The sequence below is a fragment of the Patagioenas fasciata genome, chromosome 4 (assembly GCF_037038585.1).
Source record: "Patagioenas fasciata isolate bPatFas1 chromosome 4, bPatFas1.hap1, whole genome shotgun sequence".
Lineage (NCBI taxonomy): Eukaryota > Metazoa > Chordata > Aves > Columbiformes > Columbidae > Patagioenas > Patagioenas fasciata.
Genome location: NC_092523.1, coordinates 73,409,807 through 73,428,708, shown reverse-complemented (window position 1 = coordinate 73,428,708; position 18,902 = coordinate 73,409,807). Strand labels below are relative to the sequence as shown.

Genomic DNA, 18,902 nt, shown 5'->3' with positions numbered 1-18,902 from the left:
TGCTCCCGGGTGGGCTGCCGGGGGCTTTGTGGCTTTTTTTGTTTGTTTTTCTGTTTGTTTGGGTTTTTTGTTTGGTTGGTTTGGTTTTTTCTTTTCTTTATATCGGTTTTGCGCTGGCAGTCAGTCACGTCCATCCTCCTCTCCTGACGGCGGGCTCCAGTCGCGCAAGGCACGCCGCTCGCCCGCGGGGCTGGGGTCGGCTCAGCCCAGAGTCCCCGGGCCTTCGCTTTGCAGGGCCACAGCAGCGAAAAGTTTTACCTGCCCGAGCGGCCCTCCCGCTCGCTCCCCGCGGTGAATCAGGCCCAGGCGCTTCCCCAGGCGATGATCCGTCCCCGCCTCAGTCACGCTACCTTCCTCCCGTGGGGCTGAAGTCCGTGCGGCCGCCGCTCGCACGCTGACATCGGCGGGCAAGGGCCAGTGGCGACCGTGCGGGGTCGCGGGGCCGGGCAAGGGCGAGTGCCCCCCCCCGGGCAGGCACAAGCCCGCCCTCCGAGAAGGCAGGGCCGGGGCCGTTCCTGCTTTGGCGGCAGCAGCATTTGCTCTCCCCTGCTTGTCTCCGCGGAGGCGGGAGCGACCCGAGCTGCCCCCCGCGCCCCCGTCGCAGCCCTCCGCCTTCGGGGCAGGCGGGATGGTCGCAGGCGCAGGGGAGAAAGCGATCAAACAAGTTCTCCTCGGCCCCGAAACCACAGATCGACCAAGGGACCTGGGAAATTCGCCCAGCACCGGCAGAGCCCCGTCTCACCGGGCGGACAGCGCGGAGCTCCCTCCGCTCCTGCACAGAGGCGCGGAACATCGGTTCCGTTCCGCCCGCTTCTGCCCCGCGGCTCTGCCCCGCACAAGCCGGGGCCGAGCTCGCGAAAAGCGGCCTCAAACGCCTTTTTTTACTAAAAAGAAAAAAAAAAAATTCGCCACAAAACCAAAAACACAAACAAATTCAGGTTTCTTTTATTTCCTCTCTTTTCTTCCCTGAGAAAAACATGCAGGAGAGTGGAGAAATTAATTCGAAAAAGGGCTCGCATTTAGAAAACTTCAGGTTTAGCAATCAATTAGTCCAACACCGTATGGAGCTCCGAAGGTGTAAATCCTTCTATGTTCCTGGATTATTGACTGTTACGGTCTATCGGGTGCGTAATATTCAGAACTACACATGTATAACACGCGTACCAAAGCAGGCATTTAGGAAAGTAAATTATATGCCCCGCAAACGCTTAGGTGCGCCGGGAGGCGGTCCCCTTCACTCTTTCCTTGGCTTGAACCGGGGTGTGAGACCCCTCACCCCACTCACATTCCCCCCTCCCCCACTCCGCAACCCCCTCCGCACCAGCGCAGCGCTGCCCGTGCGACCGGAGGTGGCCGCCGAGGCCAGGGGGGTGCAAACCTGCCCTAGTCCCGCCGGCTGCCACCGCACCCGCCCCACGACGCAGCACAACGGCTTTTTGGAAAAACTTCCCCGGACTCAGACGTCAACTATTTTCCCAAGGAAATTATTTCCCTTCAAAAATGCTAATCAACCTCGTAAGGAAAAAAAGAAAAAGTCTTTTATTTGATAGGTATGAACAAACGTACAGGTATGTAAGGATCGGTATCTAGCTATTTTAGAAAGACACATAGGGATGAGCGCACTCGTACATGAAAACAATACAAAGAGAGGACAGAGGGAAGCGCACAGAAAATAACCCAAAGGAGATATATCGATATTTACGTTTAATTTTGACCTTTGCAGCCGCGCCGATCCGACTGACAGGGCCCTGCGCACGCCGCCGGGGTTCAAAGTGCGGGGAGGCACCGTTCGAAAACAAAAGAACGGAGCCGAGCAGAGATACGGCCCCGGGGCGCCGGCCGGCGGGGAAAAGGGGCCCCGAGCTCCCCGGGTGGAAGGGACCCGCTCCCGGTGCCGCAGCCTTGGGGTCGGCGGGGGCTGCGCGGGCCGGGCCCGGGGGGGCAGTGGATTGGGATGTGGATTAGGATGTGGATTGGGAAGCAGACGGCGCTGCTCGCTCGCACGCCCGGTGCTGGGGGCCGCACTGCAAGCGGTCCGGAGAGGCCTTCCCGAGGGCCGGGACGGGGGGGGTGCGAGCCCCTTGTTTAACCCCTCTCCCCCCACTTCCCGCTTCTCTAAATAGATATTCTGCAAATTCCCCATTTCGTTGTGGTTTTTTTTCAACCTCTGTGCGGCCTCCATTGTTCCAGGTTCACACTGCCACCGCCGATAAGGGGAAGGAAAGCATCCAAAAAAAAAAAAAAAAAAAAAAAGAAAAAAGAAAAAACACGACCCAAGATTTTGATTTACGACCTAATCAAAACATTATATCTTTGGTCAAGTGGCGCAGAAAAAATGATGACCCTCAAGGCTTCAGCTAGGGGGAGAAAGAGAAATTCAGATTACACTCGGAGTGATTTATGTCCTCTCTGAGCGGTCACGTTGATTTTTCATCGTTTGAGCCATTACATAGTAGAGTGGAAAACTCTAATCCTTTTTTTGTTTTGTTTTGTTTTGTCCGGAAACGGTATATATTGTTCTTCTAAACGTATATGCCTATATGTACAATGTATATATAATATATATTCTTTCTCCACGCACACACATATACTAAATATATACACGGACATATATATATGAGAAGACTATAAATAACCAATGCCACCGAGAAGAAACAAGAGCCGAAAAGAGCGTGTAAAATACCGTGCCGATACCCGCAGCGACCCGTTCGCTCATTTCCAAGCCCGTCCCGCCGAGAGGGTTTGGGCAGAAAAGCGCTCGCGTTTTTCCGGCTTCCCCGACACCCGAGGGGGTCTCCCGGCCTCCAGTCCCTTACAGGCGTCGCCCCCAGACCTTCCGCCCACAGCCCAGTGAGGAGGAAGAGAAGAAGGAGGAGGAAGGGGACATTTTTGGAAGTCCCTGGCACTCACCCGGGTGAGGTGTTGACACGGTGCAGAAAAACCAAGGGGAGAGGCGTTGGGTCGGGGCGGCGGCGAGGCCGGGCACGCCGAGGTGGGTAGAGGGGGCCCGCCTGCCTCCCTCCCGCCCCAAGCACAGAGGGTCTATCTCTCCACGGACCCCCTAGCAGCAACATACAGAGAAAAAGAACACTAAACAAACAAAACAAATAAATAAAAGAAAAATTCTATGAGGAAAAGGGAAAAAAAGCCAATAAAAAGGGGGGGTGGAGGGGAAGTGAGGACTTGGGTTTGTCCAAAATGGGAACATGAGGGGGGCCCCCCTTTCGGGTGGGGGAAGCATTTTGTCCGTGGGAAAGCATAGAGCGCCGATTTCTCCCCTCTCCCTTCTTCTCTGCTCCTCTCCCTGTGTAACCCTGTGGGGGGAACACCCCCATCCGCGGTGTCTGCCGGGGAAACCCCGGGGTGGAAGAAAGCTCCGAGAGCGCTCCATTTGCGCGCCAGCGGAGCCCTCACACACCCCTAGGCTCCCTCTGCGGCTCCTCACGGCCTTACGAAAACGCGCAAGGAGCGCGGAAAGGCCCCTGTGCACCTCGCTGGCGATCACTCCTGCGGAATTTCTTCGTACATCGGTATCCCCGTCGGGCGCCGGGTCCTGCCGTCCCCTTCCCCCCCACACCAGCCCCTCCTTGCCCGCCCGGGGTGTGAGGCGATGGGAGGGCCAAACAGCAATTCATCTTGATTTGTTTCAATTTTGTCCGGCGATGGCAAAGTTATAATCCTGTATAATTTCAGGAACAAGCAGGTTGAGAATGAATGGGTCGATATTATTTAAAACAAAACACGGGAGAGCACGACCTTTCCCTTCAACGACGTGTTGCAGCACGAAGTCGCAGGAAACTCGGGGCTAACCTCTCACCCCCCGCGCTCCGCGGGGTTGCGGTTATTTGGGCTGTTCTTTGTTTCTCTTCATGTCTGAAAGGGGGATTTGGAAATAGTAATGTAATATTACATTAAGGATCTCCCCGCTGAAGGGAGAAGGTGAACGCAGGGAGCGGCAAAGGGGACAGATTATTTTGAACAGGAGCAGTTTGTTTGCAGACTGACTGTTCTTTTCCTTCCCCCCCCCCCTTTTTTTTTCCCTCGTCACTTTCTCTTCTTTAATGTAATAAAAGCTTCCTTCACAGCAGGAGAAATTTATGCCTGAGATACAGCAACTTTGTAGCTGATAATTCTCGAGGCTAACAATGTCAAATAATCCCTTTTCTCTGGGCTACGCAGGGGAATAAAGGGATCCTGCTGCACGGAAGGCAGCATGTCCAAGCCCTGCGTTTCTCTAGCATGCAACGCTAGCGAGAGAGAATATTTTTTTTACGTGAAAAAAATGCCGGCATTTATTTGTATTGCAATAAAAAGTACTGCCCTGTGTTTCCAGACAACGAGATTTAGTGTCAACGATCAGTCAATCACTGCGGACCAGTTGCCGCTGCGCAGCTTGGCTCATTAAATAAAAATCCAGACAAAGCTGTATGCTGTATATTTTACTCCCATGAAATAAAACACATTTTTTTCACGTTTGCTGAAAAGTAAAACAATAATATTGTACGAAATGATATACACAGGGCATGTTTTACATTGCAATATCAGAAACATCATTGCATCCACCAGAGGTACTATTCTAAAACTGATATTCACACAATGGGGTTTTTTTTAATAATTATATGTTAGAAACATACAGTGTCGCATTTAGTATATACATTCCCTTGCTCGCAAGCGAAAAAATCCTAATCGCTTCTGTGTAACATGCTTTATTTTAAAGCCTAACCTTTTAAAAACACTGTTGTGATATTACTAACAACTGCTTTTATAAAATTAATTTGACATTTCGATATATATACATCCTTTCAGTCATTTTTATGTTAACAATGCTAAACTTAAAAAATAACAAGCTTATAGGAACATTAAAATGTCATATCATATCCAGTCAAACATTTGTCCATATATATATATATATGTCCTTGTAATTGTTGAAATACTCTTAGTGAAAGAAAGATCTCATAATCTGTAGGAGGTCCTTTGAAAACAAAGGAACTATCTTATTTCAGTGGTTTCCTCTTTTTTTCCTCTCTCTCTCTCTTTTCCTTTCTCTCTGCCTCTGATTTTTCCTCCTGTCTCTTTCTGTCTAGTGCCCATTACTTTCTAGCGTAATTCTCAGTCTCTGCGGGAGATGGGGGTGGGATCCCCATGCAGTGTTTCCTACTGGGGTGTCTCACACGGGTCTGTCCACCGCATACTGGCAAGCGCTCAGGTTGGAAGCGGGGTTCTGCACGCTGGCATAGCCAAAACTGGAGTGCTGCTTGGCTTTAAGTCTCAGACTCGCCAAGCTCGAGTTACATGTGTCCCTATAAACATACGGAGGTGTTGGAGGAGCATAAGGACAGGCTGGCGTTGGCACTGCAGAATTCAGGGAGGGATTGCTCAAGTTGTTCAAGTTATTCAGGCTGTTGAGGCTGGAGCCAGGGACCCCGGTGACTGCAGAAGGTACCATGCTTGAAGACATACTCATGGAGGAGATGGAGTTTGGAGGGGAGAACATGCTCTGAGAAGACAGAGGGTTGACATTCATGGAGTTGAAGAAAGGAAAGCTTTTGGTGGAGAGGGAAGCGGAGGTCAGGCCCTTAGCTGCCCAGTTGTTGTACGAGTAGCCGGGGTACATATCATCGTAGGGCTGCATGAGGCCGTTAAACTGTGGACCGAAGCCGTTTTTGCAAAGCTCGGCTTGCTGGTTCCTTTCTCTCTTTCTCCATTTGGCTCTGCGGTTCTTGAACCAAACCTTCAAAAACGGGAGGAGAGAGAGAGATGCAAGACGCGAGTTAGTCAGGAACCGCCACTGCAGTCCTTTGCAAGTTCTCGGGGCAGCAAACTAACGTGCCCATATATACATATATTTATAGACGTGTACGTACATACATATACATATATATGTTTGCCTCCTTCCCTCTGGAGCCCCGCGCTGGGCCGGGGCAGCAATGTGCTGCTGGGACCGCGGAGCATCCCACGGGCCCTGGTGTCGCCGAATTGCATGACAGATCCGTGGTCGCTCCCTTCCCCTCCCGTCCTCCCTCCGGCATAATTTGCGATTCTCTAATTCGCACAATAGAGGTCAAAGCTTCCTTTTTATTTTTTTTTTATTTTTTTTTTTTCATTTCCGCTAATTTCTCTCTCTTTTTCCCCTCCTTCCTTGGCTTATTCCGCACTGAACCCCTTCAGGGGAAATACAATAGTGCAAAAGAAAGGGCAAAACGCCTGGAAACCCGCGGAATTTTAAGGCGATGTTTCCTATTACGGGAAAGGAGGGGGAAAACAGCAACTAATAAATCCTTGCTTCAGTTTGTTAAAGCTACAAGTTCCTCTTGCGCGAAAGCTTCTAGAGCCGAAAATCACTTTCTAAACAAACTTGTTCGACTGCTCTTTGGCGAAGAAAAAAAGGAAAAATAAAGAAATTGCCGTTTAACAACGTGCTAAATGAGATCTAAGGGACCTTTCCCGCAGACAATAGGGCAAACGAGCCCTTTCCCAATCCACATCTGGGTGTTTGACCCGTCGGGCAGCCGCCAGCAGCAGCCTTCCCATGTGTATTCGAGCCGCTCTGGGGTGTTTGCAGGAACTCCTCCGGCACAGCCGGGCAGGGGCCTCCCAAGCACCACAGAGGACGGGCCCCAGCTGGCTGCACCGCGCCGCCCGAAGCCAAACCCCCCCGCAAAAGCTGCGCCGCGACCAACACGGCTTCGTTCTCCGACGGGGCACCAACCGCGGCCGGTACCCGCTCCCCGGCCCCTCTAGCAACCGACCCGATTCTCACTGCATCGTTATCTTCAAGCGATCACAGGGAGAGGATTTGTGTGGGATTTCCGAAAATCGGGGGTTTCGGCCCTTTTGGATTTTTTTTTTTTTTTTTTTTTTTTTTTTTACATCCAGCGCGATGTTTGCGCGCCAGCGGGGTCCGGCCTCGGTGTCTGTGCAGCGCCGTGATGGTCCCATAAATCTCAGAGTGGGGGGGGAAAGGGCGGAGAGAGACGCTCGTCAAATTGGGAAACCAAAAGAAAGAGAAAATGCAAGGAAGGGCACGTCGGGAGTGCCTCGCAGTGAAGTAAAAGCCCTTGTGTATTTTACAGCTTTTTCTCATTAGAGGCAGCGCAGGTTGCAGCCTGTTCCAAGTTGCTTTCTTGGCTAATGTTTTCATTAGCGTTTCGATCAAAAGGAGCAGGACGCATTGCACGGTGAGGCCGAAACGTGCAGCAAACCATATTCCAGAGAGAGAGACAGAGATCCCAATCTGTCTCGCTTTGACAGAAATGTCCTGCTCTGCCCTGCTTTTGTGCGAAGGCTCTGAAGTCTGCATACAAACCGAAATCGAAAGCAGCTGCAAACATTTCAGCCCTCTTCCCCTTTCCCCCTCCTTCCCGATCCCCGCTGCTCGAAGCCGGTGTGTCGTGTCGGACTTACCCGAACCCTGGCCTCGGTGAGATTGGTCCAGACGGCGATCTCCTCCCGGGTGGACATGTCCGGGTAGCGATTCCGCTGGAAAGTGGCCTCCAGCTCCTGCAGCTGCTGGCTGGTGAAATGAGTCCGCTGCCGCCGCTGCCTCTTCTTCTTGGAGGGGTCCTCAGGCCCTGCATCTTCGTTCTTGCTCTGCTGGTTCTTATCTTTCTCTGTAAGGGGAGGAAACAAAAAACAACAAGGAGGAAAACGGGGGCACCTCAGCCTCCGAAGGCTCCTCTTCAGCCGCTGGGGAAGGGCTTGTCCCCAGCACGTTAGGCTGCACTTAGCGCGGCTCGGCGGTGTAATGATTAACCCGCCCGGCCTCCCGCCGCTGCTGCCCCTCCGGCACCCACGGACGGATTCCTCCTGGAGAAACAGTCACCGCCAGGGGAGCGGGACGGAGTCGTCTCTCCGTCGGTCTGTATGCAAGATTTTCGCCTATCGATACATGCAGGTTTTTCGTCTATCTGTATCCGTATTGTTCTCCCATCTGTATACATGTAATCCGTATTATTTGCCCATCTATACCCGTCCTATTCGCCTTCCTGTATCGTGCTATTGCTCTGCCTGTCTCCGTATTATTCGCCCATCTGTATCCACACCATTCGCCCATATATATCCATATTATTTTTCCATCTATACCCATATTATTCGTCGATCTGTATCCGTATTATTCGCCCATCTGTATCCTTGTTATTCGCCACCGCTGTACATGCTGTTCACCTATCCTTATACACGTCGTTATCTTTTATACGCCGGCACACAGACACCGCATGCGAAAAAAAAACCACGAAACGGGTCTCGCTCGGGTGCGAAGCGATCCCGTGCAGAGAGGGGCAGCGGCGGCGGAGCGCGGGCCGCGGGGCTGCCGAGGTCACCGACCGGGCCAGTGCAGGGCAGGGTGGCGGGGTGCCCGCCGGGCACGGGTCCCTGCCTCTCGCCCCCTCTTACCTGCGGCCTCGGGGCTGGAGGTATCGGAGATGGTGTGCACCTCCAACCGGTGCTTGGCAGACTCCAGAGAGGAGCGCGCCTGCCCCGGCGCCAGCGCCGTCGCCATGGCCAGCGCAGGCTGGTGGTGGTGGCAAGATGATGAAGAGGAGGAGGAGGAGGAAGGTGAGGAGGAGCACAGCTTATTCCCGGCTCCCAGGCGCTCCAGGCTTAACGGGTCCTTCATGCAGTTCATCGGCAAAAGGACGCCAAAGTCTACGTGCGCGCCTAGGGGGTCGGTAGAAGGAGGTGTGCGTGTGTCTGTAGGTGTCGGTACGTGTAGGAGGGTCGGCGCGGCGCCCCCTGAGCGGGCACGGAGCGGCCCCGCGGCTCCAGGGGTCAGAGCTGCTGGGCGGGGAGCCGCTGCAGGGCCGGCGGTGCTCGGCTAGCGCCCGGGCGGCACGGCGAGCCCAGGAGCCCCCGCCGCCCGGGGGGCGCGGCGGCAGCTGTGGCGGCGACAGGCGAGCGGGCGAGTCTGGTCTTGCAAAAGCCGTCACGGCGACACGGCTGCTCCCCGGCCGTCGGCCCCCGGCCCGCCGCGGGGGTCCCCGTGGCGGGGGCGGCGACGAGCGGTGGCGCTCCGCGGGACGCTCCTCTCCGCTGCCCGCGCATGGGCCCGCACCGCACCGCGGCCGGCCCCGCACCGCATCAGCTCAGCCGCTTCCCTCTTGGCCTGACATCTTAAACCGGCGGCGGCCTTCCCCGCGCCGGCACGTCACCCGCCTCCGCCCCGCCCCGCCCTCGCCCCGCCCCTCCGCCGCGCCCCGCCCCGCCCAGACCCGCACCGCCCCCTGCGCTCGCCCTGCAACCGACGCATCCGCCCCCCGAAACCTCGCGTTTTCTGCCCGGTTTGCCCGGCGGACGGTACCGGTGCCCAGAGAGCCCGACCTCCGCCGGCCGGCACACGGGACACTCCGTCGGGGCGGCTCCGGACACACCCGACCGCGCCCCTCCGCCCTGGCGGACCTGCAGGGGTGAGGAATAGAAAGCTCGGCACTGACACAGGGGCAGCAAGGAGGAAAAAGGCAAGGAAGCTCCAGCCCCGATTTCCTCGTTATGGATGAGGCAGAAAATAAACGGGAGGGGTGTGCGACCGGTTAGACGGTGGATCTTTGACTGATAACAGCAATAGTAGCAAAAACAGCTACAAAACCGACAGCTAAACACGAACAACAAGAATAACCACCCCCTTGCGATACAGCTAAGGAACGTTTCATATCACTCTCAAAGGAGTAAGGGGGAGCGTGTACATCCCAGCCCCCGAGCGCTTGCAATCCCCGCGCTCGCCGGCTGTCTTGCCCGCCTGCGCCTGCACCGAAGGCGGAGAAAACGGGAGAAAAATCCTCTCGCTGGCACTGCCATTCCCGTCCCCTCTTTGCAGCTGAGTTGCCAGCAGCAAGCCCCCGAGGAAGACTTCCACCCCAGTTTTACACCTTATTAGCGCGGTTATCCGCAGAGATCGTTCCCCTCTCTCGGGGGGCGACCCACGCGGACCGTCCCACTTCCCGGCGCGGCGCCCCGAACTCTCGAAAGCCGTTTGCAGAGTGTGACCAAGCCTCGCACCGCGCTGGTCTCCGGCACACAAATCTCTCACTCAGATCACTCGACCCAACCCTTCCCGAGGTTTGAGGGGGCAGGATATGACCCTTCAGCCCCGGGCAGCGGCGGTAGAATGGCGGGGTGTGGTGTCCCGCCGTCCCCTTCTTATAGCGCAGAGCACAGGCTACTGGGGACGTGGGTCTCGCAGAACGAAGGAGGAGCGAGACTGTTTCTAGCGGATCTAACTCGGGGCCAGGTTGCCCTGCCGTGTTAGTTAGGACACCTGGGGTCAGAGGACCCTGTCCCCGAGCCCTCCTCGCGGGGGACCCGGGGAGTCGCTCCCTGCCGAGCCGGCACTGCCCCCGGGGACCTGTGACCCTGTTAGGGATGGGAAGCCCGAGGTAGCCCAGGCGCGGAAAATGCAGGTTATGTCTCTATCTGCAGTTTCCCTGCATGGTCACGGGCATCGAAAAGTTCCTGAAAGCTTCCCCTTGATGTGGGCCTCCACACCCACTGGTCAGAGCCCAAAGTTTTCTGTATCCCGTTGCTTCCCCACGTCCTTCCCCCCCGCCCCGCCAGCCGCAAGGGTCCTTCTTAATCGCTGATGCTCGTTGGAGATGCGTATCATTCCTCGCAATCTTACTAATCGCTAAATTATACATATTACTTTCGTAGCCTGTTAGTAAAGCAGGTTAAATTAATTTACATTCTGCTCATTATCTGGTGTTTAAATGACGTGTTTTTATCCCTGAGATTTGGCAAAGAATCTCTTTCCTCAGACCCCACAGCGTTTCGACGGAGACAATGCTCTTACATTTGTAGTGGATTTTAATCTGATAAGACTCTAATTTGCTTAAGTCTTTTAAATAGGGGGTTTAAAATGATTCTAGCCGTTTTCTTATTGAATTTCCTCTAATTCCCCCAAGATCATAAAGTATATGTGTAAAGTAAATATTTCCTCCCTTTGCACCGGCAGCAGATGACCTATAACTAAGTCAACATGAATCCAGCTCCATTCTGCACAATTTGTTTACCAATCATATCCCCGTTTCTTCTTAACCTCTCGCTACCTCCGCAGTTCTGCACCCAGAAATCCCATCTCCTCCCTGCAGCCTTTCCCTACGACAGGACCTCGCCAAGGCCGCGGATCCTCGGCCTCGCTGCAAGGTGCCCTGGGAGGGGGCGCTGCCCTTCTCCAGCCCCCATGCTGGGGTTGTACCCGGCCCGCAAACCCCTGGGGAGGTGGAGCCAGAGGAAGATGGGATACGGTGACTTCCCGCATTATATTTTTATTTAATAGAGCAATGCAGCCCGCTCGCAGATCAGCCTTTATCCCCCTTGCTAAATTTTTTTTGCCTTCATTTTTTTTTTAGTTAGTTTGGGAAAATGCTGGTTTCTTCCGTCGCGATTTGGAACGAAAATTCCCTCCCGGCTGCGCGGCGCAGATCGCCTTTTAAGCGCTTTATGCGGTTGCAGGTGCCGTGCCCGCCGCGGCCCCATCTGTCCCGGGACACTCGGCAGAGACGGGCGGGTCCCAGCCCACTCCCGCCAGGGAACGGGGAGAAAAGGGGCAGAGTCGGTCACTACATCGCCCTCCCACACCTTCCCCAGCGTCAATCCCAGCGGACTCGGTGGCCGTCCCTGCGTCCCCAAAAGTGGGGCACAGCAGCGGCCCAGCCCCCTGCAGCCCAGAGGGAGAGGGTGCCGGCATTTCCTTACATGCCTTTGATTAAAACTCCCCCACTCTGGGTGGGAGGGGAGCTACCACGCAGCATTAGTTGTCATGGTGACCATAAATCACGTAAATCCAAAAATACCCACCTATAATCTGAGATGAAGCTTTTATTTCCCGAGTGAAATAATATTTTAAAAGCTGTCAGCCAACCGAAAAACAACCTAATTGTAGTCACCCAAGTAATATATTAGCGGTAAAGATTTCAATTAAAATGTCAAAAGTGTGGTCTTTTTTTTTTTTTTCCTGATGGAAGCTCCCATCGCTCTCGGCTTCGGGTCCCGGCCTCATAACCTGCGTACGATCTGTCCGCGCCCGCTACGCAGGCTTGCCATATCTCCCTCCCCCCCCAAAAAAGCCCAACATTTTGGGGGAATTTCCCCCGGTGTTGAAGGGCTTGCAGGGGATGCGCCCCGGTGGGCTGTGAAAAATGGGGATTTGGGGCTACTCCCCATCGCGCTCCACCTTCTGCATTTCCTTTTTAATTTTGATTTATTTTTTTTCTTTTTCCGAGGGTGTTTTTCAGTCTCTCCTTCCCAAGGTCCCTGGTGCGGGAGGCGGGCTGGCCGGGAGCTGAGCGGCTCGCCTGGGGGCGCTTAGGGGGTGGCGGGACCTACTGCGCGTATTTATTTTCCCACTTTTCATTTATCTCCTTATGGGTTCGTTGTTTCTAGGCGTAATACTCTCCTAAACGGGTAAATTGGTTCTTATGTAGAGTCTCCAGCTAGTCCTGTTGTCTTTTACCTTTGGCTTGTTGTCTTTCGCCTATCTCGGATTACCGGGTATTCTCCTCGATGAAGAGCCATTAATTACCCATTCAGTCAATATTAGGAAGACTACAGAGCTTTTTACATAGGATTAAGAAGACATCAGATTGTTCCGTTAGTATATTCCTACTCACGAATAAGCTTTCGTTATACATTTAGTTTTCCCTGGAGTGTAGCTAACAACTGCTGCATATATTATTCTCAGACGACGGGGGGGGGGGGGGGGGTAGGGGGAAGGTGGAATTATATGTCCAAAGCGCAATAAATTTATTTTAATTTGCGTTTGGCGGGGGCTGCGGAAAGCGGAGCGCAACTTCCGCGGTTCCGTGCAGGGGCAGCTCACCGGCCGAGTGCGCTCCGCCCCGGCCTGGGGGAGAGTCCGACTCCACCGCCCGGGCCACAACTCCGGGGACAAATTTGGCCACGTTATGTAGCGAGGACAGTGCCGCTCCGGCTCCGCCTCGGCCCCCCCCGCACCCGCTCCCTCCCGCAGGGGCGGAGGCTGCGCGTCCATCTCTTCCCTGGACTCAAAAAAGGCGGCGGGGACCCTGTATTTGCAGGCTGCCGGGTCTTCGGTTTATCTGCACGGAACGCTGAATCAGCGTTGGGGTGTTGTTTTCGTAAAAGAGATGTTAAGTTATGGAATATTCAAATCAAATAATATTAAGAAAAAAAAAAACTTCTTTTTTTCCCCCCTTCGTTGAAACAATCAATTTATGATGCTGAATGATGATATAAGGCGGAATGTAGTTTCAACATTCTATGTTGGAGGCTGCTGTTTCAGCAATACCCAGATTATCGATTACAGGAAAGGATTCCTTAAGTAGAATTCACTCAGCTAACGAATTTTATAGATTATGTATATACGCATTTACACACAAAAGAATTGTTTGAATAAACCCGCCAGTAACTATTTACTCGTGCTGTGAGGCTACTGAAGTGTTCCTAATTTCGCGGGACCCAGCGACAATTTTCCCGTCTCTGCGGGTAAACATGACAGATATCGGGCTGCGTTTGACACTCTGGGCTGCAATAATATTTTCATACTTTCCCATTTTCCTTCCCCCGGCATGGCCACGGACCCGTTTCTTTTGGAATCTCTCTCCCTCCCGGCGCCCATTTCCCCGCGGGAAACCACCACGCCCGTGTCGTTTTGGAGGGTCTCCTGAATTTCGTTTCCTCCTTTCATAGAAGTATCGATTTGATCAAACATTCGCTTTTTTTTTTTTTTTTTTTTACTACTATTACCAATCCTTCTAGTTAGTGATTATTCTCCCTGTGCCCACCGACGGTAATTAACTCGCGAAATTACCCAGCCGCCCTCGTAATTCCCGAAACTGAACTCTGACACACGGGGTCCCAAATAACCCCCGCTCCGCTTCCACGCCTCTCACCCAGCCCGCCCCAAGGACCAGACATTTGGCGAGGTAATTCCCATAAAGCACGAAGTCCTAACGGTCAGATAAAGCAAAAAATCAACGAGCACCGCACGACCAAAAACAAATGCAAGCCAAACCCCAACAAAACTCGCCCGAATCAACAAAAACCACCCGTGATTTCTATGATGTGCAGCAAGTCGCCCGAACAGCTCAGGATGTTTCAAGACTTGCCATTATCTGTCTCACAGAAACACGGACTGGGGCTGCTCGCAGGGATCATCCCCACATCTGCAGCGGTATTTCCGCATCCGCGATCGTTCCGCGTTTCCCTTCCCCGTAGATGGGAAGGTTTTAATGTTCAGGTAACCCCGCGTTACTTTTTCTGCTCAGACTTATATTTTAATTAATGGCATTAGAGGTGTTTAGATAGTAATTTCCCCTGCAGCCCGACGGGTAAAAACCAGACCGGCTGATACGGTAACGAGGCAGGAAATTTTGCGTGTACTACAATAATCCGGGTTCATAATTGATGGTTAAGAAAATAACCATTTGTTTCTCTGCAGAGGAAGTAAAAGTTACCGTGTCAGGGAGCATATGTGGATATTACTTTTATAAATACTTAGCCGAATAAAGCTGGCGTGGAAGGGCTCATAAATTTATTATATCAGGAAGGTCCCCACTTTCCCATTAGATCGTGCAAAGGGCTTTGATTAAGACCACCTGTTCGTCGGGAGGAAAAGGCAGGGAAGGGTAAAAAGGCCTTTCTTATTTGCAAACCATATATAAAGCGATGTCACCCTTCCTTTCCACATTATTTAACACTTATTACTGGCCGAGGAAAAAAGTGCCAGACCTTGGTAAAGCCTATTTGTGCACAATTTAATATCATGTATGTTTCCGGGATTAAAAATTATCGGCTTGTAATACCTTCGCGTTTGGAATTACCCCGGATTTTGCCCGCTAACCTTCCTTTAGCCTAAGCGTTACTTCTTCTAGGAGTTTTGATGTCCAGCTAGCAAAGCCTGCTTAAAGTCTCTGGGGGAGGGTGGACTCAGGATGGGGACGTGGCTCCTCCTGAAATCACTGGATGTTATTTGAGAAATAGCGAGCTGTTTGGCCGAACAGGGTTAATACAGTACTCTTACGAGGAAGTGTTTAACCACGAGACCAGGAATACGTGCATTATTAATTCACTCTAGTTTCCTGTATTATTAATTCAGGTTAATATATTTTATTTAAACAAAATTACGTTTATCTTGGATTAAACAGTCTCTCGAAATACAGAGCGCTTGTTTTCTTCTTTGTAATGTGTTTGCATTGCTGTTTTTCTTTACCAACTCTCGGGCTCGCCTACCAGACACCCTGAAACGGACAGGGGAAGAGAAGGCAGGACCTTGCCCTGCCTGCAGACGGGGCGCTGAGGGGTGCCTGCCTGTGGGGGCAGGAGAGGGCTGGTGGCTTGTTTACGGGCAGAGGGGGGTCAAAAAATAGAAAATAAAAATAAATCCCAGCGCGACGCTGCGAGTATCTGAAAGGCGCGCTGACAGCGATGCTTTATTTGGGGCGGGGACCGGCTGGCGGAGGGTGTTAGTGCTCGCCTGCAGCCGCGGGGCTGTCAGTGCACCCTCTTTCCCTTCCCCCGCGGCCGCGCATCTTCAGGCGCAAGTGGTGCCCGGGCGCAAAGCCGCGCCGCGCTACGCAGCCGGCGGGCAGCAGAGGGCGCCCTGGCGCCGCGCAGGCGGGCCCGGCGCGGGGCTTCTATACGTCTGTCCGCCTGTCCGGCAGCGAGGCCCGCGGAGCGGCGCGGAGGGGCCGCCGCTGACCGGTGGAGCTGGGGGGCGGTGGCCCGACGAGCTGGGTGCCAGCGGGCTCCTTGCGGCCCTCCGGCGCCCCGCTGAGCTCACCCTTTTTGATGTCCACCTCCTTGGAAAACAGACACTCGACGGCGGTGGACTATAACCCTGAGGATGGGGACACGGAGTTGGGCGGGGGGGGACAGGGGAAAGGCGATCAGGGCCCGCTGCTGCGCACCCCCCCACAGAGGCAGCGCCGCTTCCCGGAGGCTGCCTCCCCTGGCTCCGCACCCGCGCACCGCACGGCATCGGGGCCGCGGTGCCTCCGGCACGGCAGGAGGTTTCTCTTACCTAGCTGAACACAGGCGGAGACAAGTTTGCGGCAGTTGGACTCCATTACCCGTTACCTGCAAAAGATGAAGGCACAGGAGTTTTAAAGCAATTATTTTGGGAGTGAAAAATAAATGCAAAAAAGTAACGCAATCGCCCCGGGAGATATGTCGCAGCGATGCTGGCGGGACCGTCACCTTTTCCCAGGGACGTCTGCACGATACCCCTTCTCCTCACCTCAAACTCAGGTCCTACCCGAGTCACACCACGGGACGGGCGCAAACCCCGTGGCCATTTCCCAGCCCGTCGCACGGCTCGACCTCCCTCCACCTCTAGTTATTTCGGGATCTGGAGGGGAGTCCCCGAACCTCGCGGCCGTGGTCTGCCCCGGGACATCCCGTCCCAGGGGTGCTGTGGGGCACCGGGTACCGACAGGGGACTCCTGAGCGGCGGGAGATTCGCGGCCGCGGCTGCGCCAGCCGAGGCCCCGTTTCCCGGCTGCGCCTCCGCGCTCCCCGGCCGCCGCCGGCGCCTCCCCGGGCCTGAGTGGTTGGACAGTAAAATCACGGGATTAGTGCCTGATTGAGATGTCTGTTCGTGAGATATTACAAAATTCATTATCACAGCTCTCTACTAACTCGATATGAAGTAACACAGATGGGATTTTATTAGTCCAGGCTTCAAATGTTTACTTATGATAATTTCGGGGGAAATTTGCATGTCACCATCATTTCGGTAATCTTTTTTTTTTCTTCTCTTCGCCTCGTTTTTTAATGTCTGAATCGGGCGCATTATTAGCTGGTGCTTAGAAATGCGGCAGCCAGGAGCCGAAGCACGTTTGGGATGAGCGGCTCCCGCCGCGGCGGCCGCTGTGTGGGGCCCCGCCGGCTCCGGCCCCGCCGCCCTCCCTCGGGCAGGCAAGATGGGAGCAGGGGAAAAAGAGGAGGAATGGGATAATAATAATAATAATAATAATAATAATAATAATAATAATAATAATAATAATAATAATAATAATAATAATAATAATAATAGGCAAGGTGTGATTATCGGGACTCCTCCGTGTCTTGTGACTCGGCCGTTTCTATTCAAAGCCGAAGGACGCCAAGGAGCAACTCCGCTTCCCCCCAGTAGCCAGGCCTAGTACAGAAGCTGTTCCTAAATTAATGGAGAAGGCTATTAAGAGAACCTTAATTCTTCGCCGACGGTCCTTAAATCTGGATAGGTCTCCGTCAAGAATATTAGTCCTGCATGACAAATTCAGCTGCCCTCCCCCGTCTCCTGCCTCGATGGGTGATTTATCTCACGAGTGGAGGAGGCGCACAGCTCCCCCCCAACAAACGCACTGCCACGGAAGGGAAGTTTTTCCTTTCTCCTGAATCGGCAGTCTCCTCCAAGAAAAGCGCATTTCCCGGGCTAATTATTATCCTTTCCTGACTCTCAGTTGCCCGTATTGCTCCTTCTCTTTTTCCCTTCTGCATCCGCTTTTAATTTTTGTTGCACTCACCTCGCAGCGCGGGGCCAAGGGGAGTGATAAGTGTTTTTCTATTGTTTCCGGCCCGGCGACTCAGATTAAAGCAATTCCACTTGCTTTTCCATTTCTCCAAGCACTCCTCCACTCGTAATTAAATATCTCATCGCCTCCATCCACTCACAACCTCAACAATCCCACCAGCCATGAGAGATTTCCCTTTCTCCCCGCCTGTTGGGCCCGCTCTGCTCAGCAACAACCTGCTCAGAGCACTCGGGCTGTAACGACTGAAGGGCGCGGACAAAAAAGCGATGTCACACTAGAAATTTTTTTGGTATCTATCACTGTTCCCTCGAAGAGAAAAATTAAAAAAAAAAAAAAAAGAAAACAAGCAAAAACCCACAACATCTCCAAAACAGAGTCCTCTGGCAAATATCTCAGCAACGCCCAAAATACTGAGGTCCGTGATTTCGGCGGGAGGGTTTTTGCCAGAGGCCCGCAGCCGCTGCCGGTGGCTCTCAAACGAAAGGGAGGCTCTGTGTAGGGCCTACCTCTCTGTGATGCCCGCAGGGGCAGCCAGGCCCCGCTGCTCTTCCGCGGGTGGTGCCGGGGGTCCCGGCCGCGGAGCCCTCAGCCGGCGCGACAGACCCGCTCGCATGATTTTCCGGCGCCGCTGCCGTCCCTCGCCCGGCTCCACGACGGGAAGGCGCTGCCTGAGCGGCTGTTCCGCGGGGCCGAACGCGGCGGGGCCGGTTCCCCGGCTCCCGCCCCGGCGGGGGAGGCCCGGGCCGGCAGGGAAAACGGCGCGGAGGTAGCGCTCTCTCCCATCGTCGCCAGCCCTGCGGAACGGGCTGCAGCCGTTCGGGAGAACATCAGCAACTCGAGCTCGCGGCCCCGCCGACCGTCCTGGGGTGCACAGAGCCAGGACCAGTCGCGTCCGTAGCCCTGTACCCGTCCCGCCGACCCCCCACCTCCCTCCCTGAGAGCCCCCACTCACCGGAGCCGGCTGTGCTCTCCGCCCCGCTGCTTGCGCTGTTGGTACCGGTGCTGCCGGGGGCGGCGGGGCCGCGCCGGGCTCCTGTGCTGGCTGCGGAGCCGCGGAGCCGCCGCCACCGCTGGCTCCCTCCTTCCCCGGCCCTCCCGCGCCCCCGCCCCGCCCTGCCCGCCTCCCCGGGCCTTGACGTCACACGGGCTCCGTCGAACGCGCCCCGCCGCCGCCGCGGGGCCGGCCAGGGCCGAGGCGGGCAGCTCCGCGGCGCTCCGCGGGCACGGCCGCAGCGATAACGGCGGTAACGGCAGTCCCCGGCCGCGGAGGGGGCAGGGGGCAGGAGGAAGGACAAATGGCGGCGGAGGCGGCGGGCTAGGTAGCCAGAGGAGAACCGAGGTGAGCGAGGACGGTTGCGGCTCCTCCGCGCCCGCGCAGGACGCGCCCCGCCCCGTCGGGCTTGGGAGGAGGCACAAGTA

General features: G+C 54.6%; 1 protein-coding gene across 2 annotated transcripts; it reads right to left on the bottom strand.

The window, feature by feature from the left end:
- Positions 1–4,424: 4,424 nt before the first annotated feature.
- On the bottom strand, positions 4,425–18,575 carry PITX2 (paired like homeodomain 2). Of its 2 annotated transcripts, XM_065836847.2 has the most exons (4): positions 18,436–18,575; positions 15,989–16,044; positions 7,405–7,610; positions 4,425–5,731 (listed from the first exon to the last, which is right to left on the bottom strand). In XM_065836847.2, exons 2-4 carry the CDS (start codon positions 16,032–16,034, stop codon positions 5,168–5,170), a joined length of 816 nt encoding a protein of 271 aa, XP_065692919.1. In that variant the 5' UTR covers positions 16,035–16,044; positions 18,436–18,575; the 3' UTR covers positions 4,425–5,167. The 2 variants fall into 2 exon arrangements, with proteins under 2 accessions (XP_065692919.1, XP_065692918.1); XM_065836846.2 differs by lacking the exons at positions 15,989–16,044; positions 18,436–18,575 and adding an exon at positions 8,392–9,089.
- Positions 18,576–18,902: the final 327 nt, after the last annotated feature.